Source organism: Polypterus senegalus, chromosome 10 (genome assembly GCF_016835505.1).
Source record: "Polypterus senegalus isolate Bchr_013 chromosome 10, ASM1683550v1, whole genome shotgun sequence".
Taxonomy (NCBI): Eukaryota; Metazoa; Chordata; class Cladistia; order Polypteriformes; family Polypteridae; genus Polypterus; species Polypterus senegalus.
This window is the reverse complement of record NC_053163.1, coordinates 169,719,692-169,732,494: the sequence shown is the minus strand read 5'-3', so window position 1 is coordinate 169,732,494 and position 12,803 is coordinate 169,719,692. Positions and strand designations below refer to the sequence as shown.

The following is a 12,803-nucleotide window of genomic DNA, read 5'->3' as shown; positions in this document are numbered from 1 at the left end:
CCATCCATTTGCATGTACATTAATGCCTTTTTTTTTCGTTGTAGTTTCAGAGCACAGTACAGCAAGAGTCAGCAATGCACCGCTTCTCTTTGTAAAATTTTGAAAAGCCATTTTGAATGGGTAACGCTTTACTGAATAATGTCAATTGGTGCAACTGTCCGTCAAGGCCAAGTAAACATACAGTGTGAGCACCCATATTGTGGCATGTCAATCTGGCCGAATGTGCTCATAGAGTTTAACCGTATAACTGATAGATAGATAGATAGATAGATAGATAGATAGATAGATAGATAGATAGATAGATAGATAGATAGATAGATAGATAGATAGATAGATAGATAGATAGATAGATAGATAGATAGATAGAAAGGTTGCATATTTTTGCTCTCTCCACAAAGATTAGTCTTTTTTGTGGTATAAATAATGAAAAACAATAAGAATCGGGCAGCTGAATATCCATAGAATAGTCATGGGGATCAGATTTTAATTTAGTGGTCATACATTTTTCAAATAGATTTGATTGCAAAAGAAACAAACTTATGCACTTGTCTGTGATAACCAGCAAGCTAATCAATGTCCTTCTAGATACACTGGAAATTGTTTCCCCAGCCATTTGAGATTTGACCACTCATACTTTTAGCTTCGTATTTTATGGATAGTGTAATATTTTGTGAGCTTGACCTTGTAACTTTGTAAATTTTTTTTTTTTTTTGCACATTAAAAGAGCAATTAAATGTCCTGGAATGATATTAAAATGTAACCTGATTTCTGGGATGCTTCGCTAGAATTTATTAACATTTAGCCTTGATCCAGCAATTTATAGTAACAGTTAACCATAAACGTAACCGTAACCTTGAAATGATATTAAATTTTAACCATTTTGAAACAGCTGATATGCTTTGCTCTGGTTTATCAACATTTAGCTTTTTATGGGTAAATTCCATGGAGAGCCTAAGTCTGAGAAAAAAACTGAAGAAACCAAATCGATCAGACACTCCATTTAAAACATTAATACAATTACCGACCAATCTGTCCTCATCAGAGAAACATCCACCCCATCAAATTTACTGAGGGTGATTAGCTCGGATAGCCAGAATTATAAGAATCAAAAGCCAGCCTGAACTTTCGATGACACACTTGGTCAATCATTCACCAAACTTTCCTTATCGTTTTTATCAATTTGTTTACATATGTGGGATTTACTGAAAGTTACAAAAGCATTGAAACAATTTTAATTCACAATACTCTTGTGGTTCTTGGTTTGTTTAGAGGTTAGTCGGTCAAAAGCACATAGTACCATGGAGCTGCTGAAATTCCTTGGCGGTTCCTCTTTCAAAAAATATAAAGTGCCTATTGACCAGCAATAAGATGTACACCAGATTAACAGAGAGCTCCATCAAAACCACTGGATGGCACTGGTAAGAAATAATTAGCACTTTACTACATAGTATATTTGTAGATAGTAACTGACATTAATGGCAATTATATAACTTTTTGTCTTCTCTCTCCATATGTTATAGAGTATCTCCCAATATAATACAAAGAGAACACGACACATGTTTCACACGTATTGAGGCTCATGAGGTGTTCACACTTCTGCATCCCCTTATGGGGCTTGAACCTCTGACGTTGCGCCACAGCAGGTGGTTCGCTTATTTGACAGGGTGAAGGCATTCTTGCATTCTTAGGTGTGAATCACAATCTTATTATTAGGTGGTTACCTACCAGATAACACTTATGGTTGGTCAGCCAGTCGGCAAACCACGTCCTCTCAGTTGCAAGAAGCAGGTCACAGATATTTGATACAGTATCTGACAAATAATACAAAGAGTACACGACAAGTGTTTTGCCCTTATTGGGGCTCATCAGGTGTACACACTTTTGCTTCCCCGAATGGTTCAATCCCCATAAGGGGATGCAAAAGTGCCTGCACCTGATGAGCCTCAATAAAGGTAAAACATTTGTTGTGTACTCTTTGTATTATTAGATTATTAGATACCGTATCATATATATATATATATATATATATATATACTATACTATACTATATACTCTATATAAAATGATGGAAAGAAGGGATGGGTTGTCATTCTAGAAAGGTAAGGGAACTAAGGGAACATCAACCCTCATAACTGAGTGCTGATGGCTGGGTGCCCTATACAAGATGGTTGGTGCCCCATTTATAAGTGTATACACATGAATATAAATAGATAGATCTCACCATCAGAAATGATGCACCCCGTTATGAACGCTCTGAAGATGAGTCATTCAGAATGGTGTCTTCACCTAGACAACTTTAGATGGAACATACAGGTATATGCAGAGCCTAGGCTCTATTGTGAAGTTTGAGCTTTGATGAGACATTCTTTACAGACATTGTTTATATGCTTCATAGACTGTTGGTTTAATTTAGTTATTAGGAAAGGAATACAAGTAAAGAATAATGAATGACAAGTACTGACTCTTCATTTACTGTATTTTTTATGTAATGTTGACGAAAAATGAGCCACACCCATAGGAATGAAAAATCAAAAAAGAGATCTCCTTCATATCTTTCTGGTTTCTCCTCAACAACTGTGAGATCAAAAAGGAGTAAAACGGAGACCTTGTCTCTTGTCTCCTACTTCTCAGGTTTTTCTCGTGAATACTTTACACCAACAATCACGCCAGGGTCTCATCTTGAGTTTCAGCAGAGATCTCAGCAAAGTCATACAATGGTCTCAGATCTTCCTAGTAGTGTCTTGATATATTTTTTTTTCAATTTCAAAGAATTTGCATTGTGTTCTCAGTAATATGCGGTGAAATGTATGGACGGCAGTAATAAAACATTGTACTAGAATTACAAAGCTGTAGTCCTGGGTTCTAGATAATTCTATGAATTGCTGTAATTTATATTGCGGTGCTCCAGTTGGATCAGTCGAGAAGAAAAGGTGGGTGGTGTGGCACAGTTATTAAAACTTTGGATTTCAAAACCCTGAGGTTGTGGATTTAAATCCCACTACTGACTTCACTGGGTGACCACATGAAAGTCACTGCGTCTGCCTGTGCTTCAACTGGGGAAAAAAAAGAAATGTGACCGATAGTATCACAGATGTTGTAAGATACCATCAGTCCAATAAAATATATGAAGTCTTGAAAGAGATTGCAATAAGACTTGAAACAGATTTCACAAAAATATGTCATGCTTTCAAATCAAATTCTCAATTTGGACTCCTTCTACTTTGGTCGTATCTCGTGTCTCCTTTTTGTCTAAAGCTGTTTCTGCGACAGAATGTTAGGAGTGTCAGCTGTGATAAAGTTGATTTTTAAATGAAACATAAATGAGAATCTCTGTGCAAGTCTCATGAGTCATCAAAGATCAGCCTTTGAGTGGTCAGATTTTCCTGTGCAAAATATGTTTAGCTTTCTATTACAGTACATATGGCAGCAGTTTTTTTTTTTTCACTGCTTGTTTTCTTTTCTTTTCTCAGTGTATAGCAATGAGGATCTTCATTGTTCTGTGCTTTCTGATATCAGATGAAACCATCAAAGCTGCAGTGGATCCAGGTAGTAAAAGTTAACATTTTTTCAAAAATGTAATTCATGATATGTCATTCTCATATTATGTCATACATTCAGCTATGCCATACATGTTATTAAAACATAAAGTCATGTAATTTTGTAACCAGCTTAATTCAAACCAGTGGTGTGGGGGGTGCCAGAGCCTCTCCCAAGTAGCATAGGGTACAAGGCAGGAACAAACCTGGCAGGGTGCCAGTCATGATTACATACATACACACACACATACACACTTGAGCCAATTTAGCATTGCCACTTCACCTAACCTGCATGCCAGGAAACAGGAGCCTCTGGAGGAACACCTCAACGGATACAGGGAGGACGTGGGATGTGAACCCTGGTTTCCTTACTGCGAGGCAGCAGTGCCACCGTGCCACTCTTAAAACATAATAATAATTTTTTCAGACACTGAAGGACACTGTGTGCCAGTTGCAGTGTGCCGTCAGCAGGGCCGGATTTAGATGAAAAGGGGCCCTAGGCTATTCCACTTATGAGGCCCTTTCACCTCCCATTTTTGAGTTTGTTCAAATTGCTAACAATTTGAATGTAGGCCCCTCTTGATCTTGAGGCCCTAGGCTGAAACCTAGTTAGCCTATGGGAAAATCCGGCCCTGGCCGTCAGCTCAGGATGATCCCCTGCTGGTCTGCTCTTAGTCCACATTTACGGTCATAAGACTCACTTTGGGCTTTAGCATCATCAGTGTAGCTTAGTGCTGCGGACCAGCAGTGGACCACGAATAGGACTTTGTGCAGATGTAGTGGGCTTCTTGGAGTTGGAGGCTGGAAACAAAGCCACTTACTCACTTAGACCACCACCTTGTGAGCAGGTTCAGTGGACTTACTATGGTAGGTAACATTACAAAATGAATTGTTGGAGCATCAGACGGACTATTATGGGCATGAAAAAGCCTTCAAAATTTTGGAAATCATGTTCAATATTTATATTTGGGCTGGCATACAGCGTGACTCTGAATCAGATATGTTTAACTCTGTGCCTTAGACATAGACAAACGATGCATGGAATTATTTATATTGTGCAGTATAAGAAATTGAAAAATACACATCAACATACGTAGATATTCAGTAAAAAGATGCAGAGTCGATGTCCTTAATTAAGAAATCACTCTGCTGCCGGTTTGGAAAGAGCACACTGGAAAATGCTGCTGGTTTCTGTCATACTGTATTCCTTTGGAGTGTCGTGGAGGCATCGGATCAAATCAAATCAAATCAGCCATGTTACCTGTCAAAGACAGATAATAGAATATGTTTTAAAATGTGTGATATCTCCAGCCCTACGTATAAAAACCAAGATCCAGGCTTTAATGACCTCGTAGGTACAGCAATCAGCAGTGTGTCTGTCTGCACACTGCACACTGTTTGAGTATCGACCTCATCATCGAGAGGTTTACTTACCTTGGCAGTGACATTCATGTGTCTGGTGACTCTTTCTATGGAGTCAGTAGACGGATTGGGAGAGCATGGGGGGTCATGAGGTCATAAAGGGGTGTGTGGCGCTCCTGATATCTGCAAAAGGACGAAGGTCCAAGTCTTTAGAGTCCTGGTGCTCCCTGTTTAGCGAGAAATGGACGCTATCCAGTGACCTGAGATGAAGACTGGACTGCTTTGGTACTTTGTCTCTCCAGAAAATCCTTGGGTACCGCTGTTTTGACTTTGTGTTGCTCACGTAGTCCCAAATGAGGCACATGACCTGCATGGTGAGGAAGCATCAGTAACGGCACTATGACCATGTGGCACATTTCCCCGAGGGTGATCCGGCTCTGAAGACCCTCATTGTTGAGGACAGGAGTGGCTGGACCAGGCCAAGGTGTCCGCCTCGGAACACCTGGCTGCGGCAGATAGAGGGTCATTTCCAGAGGGTGGGACTGGACCACGTGTCTGGCTGGGAGGTTGCCAACTTGGATCCGAAGCTGATTCATCGTAAAGTGGGTGCGGCAACCCATTCTACCAGTGCCTGCTCCCCAACCTGACCTGACCTGACCTACATGTACCTTCAGTGCACTCCTTGGTATCCTCATGTGTCTAATCCTCTTCTGACTAACGCTTTCTCTGTTAAGCGAGTTCTCGCAAAGCCATCTTCTCAGACTCTGCTTGCTTCAGGTTGGCTTTTATACTTCCCAACTTTGACTCTCAACGTGCCTCCTACATGTGTCTCAAATTTATACTTCTTCCTGTGATCGTGTCACCAAAGTCAAAACAAACCAAACACACCCATACCAAGTCCTTAGCATTTTATTATACAGTAGATTTACAATTATACACAGTGTGACAGTTTGGGGTTGTATCGCTCCCTTAAACCCCTGTCCAAGACTCCAGACACCAGATAAAAGTCCAAATGTTGACTTTATTTAAATGCCACAGTGCACAAAGCACCTTCTCCTCTACTATACTCATTAAATAATCACAAATAACAATAATAAACAATCCTCCACTCCCAGACGCGTTGCCACCCTTCCACCCAGCTCGGCTTGCCGTCTGGGAGCTCCCACAGTCCTTTTATTCTCCCTGGCCTGGAAGTGTTCCCAATCCCCAGTCCACGTGCTTCTCTATCACTTCCAGGTCAGGTACAGGTCCTTTTCTTTTCACCCCGGAAAACATGTCACTCTTCCTCTGACTCACTTCCGGGTTATAGGGCACAAATGAGTCTTCGGTCCTCCCTGCAGCTCCCTCTTGCGCCCCCTGTGGCATCCAGCAGGGTCTTGTATAAAATCTATATAGTCCATGACTCCCTGCTGGTCTTCGGGGCACCTCCATACTGCAGGGAGGGCTCCATCTGGCAGCCTGGTGGTATTGGCCGGGATGACAAGCCAGCCAAAGACCACAACAGGTATAGACAGACAGATACACAGACACATGGACACTTATCATTTGATTACAGTAAATAAAAGTGTCCAGAAAATCAAAACTGTTGTGTATTGAAGACCCACCTCCAACCTGTCATTTATTCTTCAAGAGTCGACTTATTTCTTTGGTTCGCTTAGCCTACGAGAAAAGAAAGTCGAGAAAGTTCACATTTTTGTTGCTTTGTTTTGAATCGAGTGTCCTGTACAAATGTTTCGAATTTGAAAAGTTCAATTTAAAACTATTAATATGTTTTTGAAATTAGCCATCTTATAAAGAGAGCAACACTTTGATGATGAATGTACAGTTTCACATGGACCTCGAGAAATGTGAAATCATCTTGCGTATTTTTCTTTTTTTCAAACACTCCTTTAGCCCCACCTGGTGGCACAAGCAAATCCTTACAGGTTATTGATACCACAGCAGAGTAAATGATGTGAACTCACCATCAAACTTCTGCAATGCAGCTCACTTTCCTGTTGCTCAGAGTTTTGCCAGATAAGTGACCCATATAACTAATAAAAGTGTTGGCACGGTGCAACATTCACGAGACTTTGTTAACCATTTTGAAAGTTGATGAGCTGCTTCATCAAAAGTTTATTGTCACATTTTGTTTATTTTGACACTTCTGTTATAATGAATTGTATTCAGAAATAATAGCAATAATAAAATGTAATTACATGTGTTGATATAAAATATCTTACAACACATCTTTACAAGGGCCGAATGGTGGAGAATGGAGACCAGGGTTCATGTCTGAGGTTCCTCCTAGCGTGGACTTTACATGTTCTCCCCATATCTGTGTGGGTTTCATCCCACTGTCCAAAGACAGGAAGGTCAGGTGAATTGGTTACACAAAATTGGCCTCTGTGTGTGTGTGTGTGTGTTCACCCTGTGATAGAGTTTGCTCCTGCCCTGTGCCCTGTGCTAGTTAGGATAACCTCCAGCATACCGTACCCTTGGTCTCAATTAAGTGAGTTGGAAAATGACATGACATTTCTACACTATCATGAACTTAACAGCTGCTGCCACATAGCCCTGGTGGCGATTCAACAGCTGTCATAGACAGCAGAATCCAACTGAAGAGATAAGGCAAGTTAGACAAAGTCGGCATGGTGGGACATTCAGGTGCGTTTGGCATCTAAGTTAATTGAAATGAAAGCTGGAACATTTCACAATTTTTTATTTACTTTATCCAAGAGTCAGGTATTACGTTTTTGTTTATTAAATAGTTTAGTTAAACAATGAGTCATATTCAAACATTATAGCAATAACAGAATGCAGTAACATGTTGGTAGACGATATTCAATCTGTGCTTCTTAACAGCACTTTACAATGAAGTTTAAATTGGATCACAAAGAGGCTTGTGGTGGCTCAATGGCTTTCTTACAGACTGCAGTTCAAGTGATGTGAAAGTGGCCTCGAGTGATGTGTATGTTATTGGTGGAGGGTCCGCAACGAACTGATGTTTGATCTTTTTTAATATAACATTTTGGAAAGCAGTCCCATTAGAGGAGTACCCAATAATTGAAAAATATCTGTCAATACAAAATGACCAAGGTTAGCATCAATTCAGTGTGAGTATCACCCTATACAAGGGGAAAAGCAACTGAAATAAGCCCCCCCCAGCCCTATCTATTAATATTAGTTAAAATGCAGCAATTTGTTACAATTGGAATATAAACTGCATATATATTTATATATTTTTTTTTATTTCTCATTATCTGTAGGTAAACTAAACCCTGGTGATCTCCTTAGTTTCAGCCGCGGACTTTACGAGCATTGGGCGGTGTTTGCTGGTGATCTTCAAATGGTTCATGTGACTGGTAAGGAAACACTGGTGCTTTGCATTTTATCTATATGACATTTTAAGTTTTATTTTAGACATAACATTATAAGCCTAAGGTACTACCACAGTAAAATGGAAATCCTACACCCTGAGGTACCCTTTCATGTTGGACCTGTGTTCACCCCAGAAAGTCTGCGTCAGAGACACCATCTCCAACACCATCATGCTAAGCACAGGTGTCCACTTCCGTTCACCCTGCTGACTCACAGCTGTTTATGGCTGTATAGAACTCTAACACCATCATTAAGTCTGCTGACGACACAATGGTAGTGGGATGAGTCAGCTTACGTAATGGAGATATATCAATTAGTGGACCGTTGCAAGTACAATAACTTGTCTCTTAATGTGAACAAAATGACAGAAATGATTGTTGACTTTAAGAAGGCCCATGTCTTCCACACCCTCATGCACATTGCAGGATCTGCGGTGCAATTGATCAAAATCACGAAATTCCTTGTTGGGCACCTGGCAGCTGCCCTTACTTGGTCAATATATGGCACCTCCATAACCAAGGAGGCTTAGCAGTGTCTCCGAATCCCTTTACAGTTGAGAGAGTCAAGCCTACCTTACCCCCTTCTCATCACATTCTACAGGGGCACCATCAAGGGTGTTCTGACCAGCTACATTACCATCTGGTTTGAGAACTGCAATGTCTCTGACCGCGTGTTCCTACATCGGCTAGTACACACAACAGAAAAGATCATTAAGACCTCTTTGCCCTCCATTAAATATGTCTTTCTAAAGTAAAGCCTAAAACATTGTGAAGGATGCTCCTATGCCTCTAACCCCTTAGGAGTGAAAAACTAAAAAAGAAACCCCCTTAAAATCTTTTTGGTTTCTCCTCAGCATGATCAGAAAGAAATAAAATGGAGACCTTGTCTTTTGTTCTCCTAAATGCTTCACCCCAGTATTCTCACAAGGGTCTCCTCTTCAATTTCAGTGGAGATCTCAGCAAAGTCACACAGTGGTCTCAGATCTTCCAAGTAGGGTCTTGATATTTTTCTTTTCAATTTGAAAGTATTTCCATTGTGTGATCAGTAATATGCGGTGAAATGTATGGTAGGCACCCACAGCCAGGGGTAGCTTCCATTTTAGTTGGTCATGAACCAAGGATGGACCAGGGAAATGGGAGCAGACAAGCGAGACTTTAAAATCTAAAGAATGGCAGATTATTTATCGCAATGAGCATTAAAGTGCAAAAGTGTGCAAACAATGCATGACCAAAAATGGATACAAATCAATGAAATCCAGTATTTTAGGGGGCTAATACATTATCAAATAAATTAAAATCACAGTGGTGGAGTGGTAAAGCCCCTTTTGCCCTTTCAGTCTCTTTCTGTCCTCATCAGGATGCTGGGATCTCAAGACCACAGTTGGCTGTATCCACGCTCCACCATGCAGCTCCCAGAGCACCTTGCCCTTTCTCAGATGTCACCACATGTACAGTTGTGCTTGAAAGTTTATGAACCCTTTAGAATTTTCTAGATTTCTGCATAAATGTGACCTAAAACTAATCAGATTTTCACTCAAGTCCTAAAAGTAGATAAAGAGAAACCAGTTAAACAAATGAGACAAAAATATTATACTTGGTCATTTATTTATTGAGGAAAATGATCGAATATTACATATTTGTGAGTGGCAAAAGTATGTGAACCTCACGGATTAGCAGTTAGTTTGAAGGTGAAATTCGAGTTCGAGTGTTTTCAATCAATGGGATGACAATCAGGTGTGAGTGGGCACCCTGTGTTATTAAAGAACAGGACCTATTAAAGTCTGCTCTTCACAACACGTGTTTGTGGAAGTGTATCATGGCACGAACAAAGGAGATTTCTGAGGACATCGCAAAAAGAGTTGTTGATGCTCATCAGGCTGTTAAAGGTTACCAAACCATCACTAAAGAGTTTGGACTCCACCAATTCACAGTCAGACAAATTGTGTACAAATGGAGGAAATTCAAGACCATTGTTAGCCTCCCCAGGAGTGGTCAACCAACAAAGATCACTCCAAGAGCGAGGCACACGTGTAGTAGTCAGTGAGGTCACAAAGGACCTCAACTGAAGGCCTCTCTCACATTGGCTAATGTTCATGTTCATGAGTCCACCATCAGAGAACACTGAACAACAATGGTGTGCATGGCAGGGTTGCAAGGAGAAAGCCACTGGTCTCCAAATAAAACATTGCTGCTCGTCTGCAGTTTGCTAAAGATCACGTGGACAACCAGAAGGCCATTGGAAGAATGTTTTGTGGATGGATGAGACCAAAATAGAACTTTTTGGTTTAAATGAAAAGTGTTATGTTTGGAGAAAGGAAAACACTGCATTCCAGCATAAGAACCTTATCCCATGTGTGAAACATGGTGGTGGGAGTATCATGGTTTGGGCCTGTTTTGCTGCATCTGGACCAGGATGGCTTGCCTTCATTGATGGAACAATGAATTCTGAATTATATCAGAGAATTCTAAAGGAAAATGTCAGGACATCTGTCCATGAACTGAATCTCAAGAGAAGGTGGGTCATGCAGCAAGACAACGACCCTAATCACACACGTCGTTCTACCAAAGAATGGTTACAGAAGAATAAAGTTAATGTTTTGGAAAGGCCAAGTCAAAGTTCTGACCTTAATCCAATCAAAATGTTGTGGAAGGACCTGAAGTGAGCAGTTCATGTGAGAAAACCCACCAACATCCCAGAGCTGAAGCTGTTCTGTACAGAGGAATGGGCTAAAACACGCCAGATACTGAAAGCAAAGGTTCACATACTTTTGCCACTCACAAATATGTAATATTCGATCATTTTCCACAATCTATACTAATAAAAGGCAAAGCCCTCACTGACTGACTGACTCACTGACTGACTCACTCACTCACTGACTCATCACTAATTCTCCAACTTTCCGTGTAGGTGGAAGGCTGAAATTTGGCAGGCTCATTCCTTACAGCTTACTTACAAAAGTTGGGAAGGTTTCATTTCGAAATTCTATGCGTAATGGTCAAAATTGGAAGGCATTTTCTCCATTTACTTGGAGTTGAGCTCGAAAGCCGTGGGGAAAGTTTCGTGTGACATCATCACGCCTTCCGCGTAATCAGGTGAACAGACTGTCAACGCAGTGTGTAGAAAACCAGGAAGACCTCCAAAAAGCGCTGAAGAAAACATGCATTATATAATTGAGAAGACAGCGAAACAATAAGAAGCGAGCGAGTGACATATACTACCATATTCATGAGTGTTGCTACCTCGGAAAGAAAGCAAGGTGTAAACCTAAACTTTAAATTAAGTTCATAGACAGGCTGCCGCTGGCGTTTCTCATGCCCACGGGTAATGCAGGATACAAGTTTAATGAGAGGACGCAGGATATAAACGAGAGTTTTGATCACTTTGTAACTAAGTTAAAATTACTGGTGAAGGGGTGTGCTTATGCAAATTCCAAGAGACTGTGTTTGTGGGGGATTGACAGTTAAGGCGGGTGGGGGAGTCACGTCATCATCTCCCCTCCCATTCATCTCATTTCGCTCTGAGCTGAGCTCCGTGGCTAACGCCGTCTTCCGAAGCAACTTTGTCACACTGCCACCAAATATTCCCAGAAAAATTCACAAGTTAATACACACGCTGTCTCTAGAGTTTCTCCACACTGAATCCTCCAGGCACTACTTACAAAAGGTTACATTGACAATCGTGTTACGTTATTATTAAAATCTTTCCTTTTCTTAGCACAAGCACAGCTGAGAAGCTTTGATGCATGTGCTCCATAACGCGTTAAACAATAATGCATTTAATCACAATTTGCATTACAAGCAAAGGGGAACTTTTGTCAATGCATGATTTCCTGGTACACCGATTACATTGATCAGCGCATCCCGATTCATTTTACCCTCGCACCCCCTTGGTTTGAGAAGAAGTATGAAAAAATATGAGGTTAACACAGAAAAACAGATCACCAATTCAAGCTTTATGAATAATCGATTCGCCATCAATAATTGTTTTGGTAAAGCCATACTCAGTGTAATCCTCCTTCCATTTTATAATTTTTCTGCCACTAGCCATGATTAAATGAACGGTAAAAAAGTAAGAGCGAAGCGAGGGTGACTTATTTATGCAGGAATATATATGATAGCAACAGTCATGACAATGTCAATCATGTTACGTTATTATTAAAATGTTTCCTTTTCTTTTTCCTTACTTCTTTAACACACTACTTCTCCGCTGCAAGGCGCGGGTATTTTGCTATATATATATACTGTATATATATAAATGACCTCCAAAGAGCGCTGAGACTTTTGATATCGTGAACGTGTCTGCAAAAACTGGGGTCTCCTGCCCAGCAAAAGTCGAACAGCCAGCGCGCGTGCATAGCTGTGCCGGCCTTTGAGACACTGACTGCGCTTCTGCCTTAAGTCAAAGTGAGCACTTTTAATTTTTTTCATCCGCCCCCTGAGCTATAGCCCAGACAAGTGCAAACACGGGACCCCTTTTCTACACCACAGCAAAATAATATTAAGGCGATTCACACTTTCTTTTGCACGTTTACGATTATGAGGTTGT

At 40.7% G+C, this 12,803-nt stretch overlaps 1 protein-coding gene across 1 annotated transcript in view; it reads left to right on the top strand.

Annotated features, from left to right (window-relative positions):
• Window positions 1–1,388: 1,388 nt before the first annotated feature.
• The window catches only part of LOC120536313, a 31,611-nt gene continuing 20,196 nt past the window's right edge, over window positions 1,389–12,803 (top strand). The window contains exons 1-3 of the mRNA XM_039764636.1: window positions 1,389–1,418; window positions 3,471–3,546; window positions 8,147–8,242. Coding sequence (XP_039620570.1) covers window positions 1,410–1,418; window positions 3,471–3,546; window positions 8,147–8,242 — 181 coding nt within the window. The 5' untranslated portion in view covers window positions 1,389–1,409. The remainder of the gene's footprint in view (window positions 1,419–3,470; window positions 3,547–8,146; window positions 8,243–12,803) is intronic.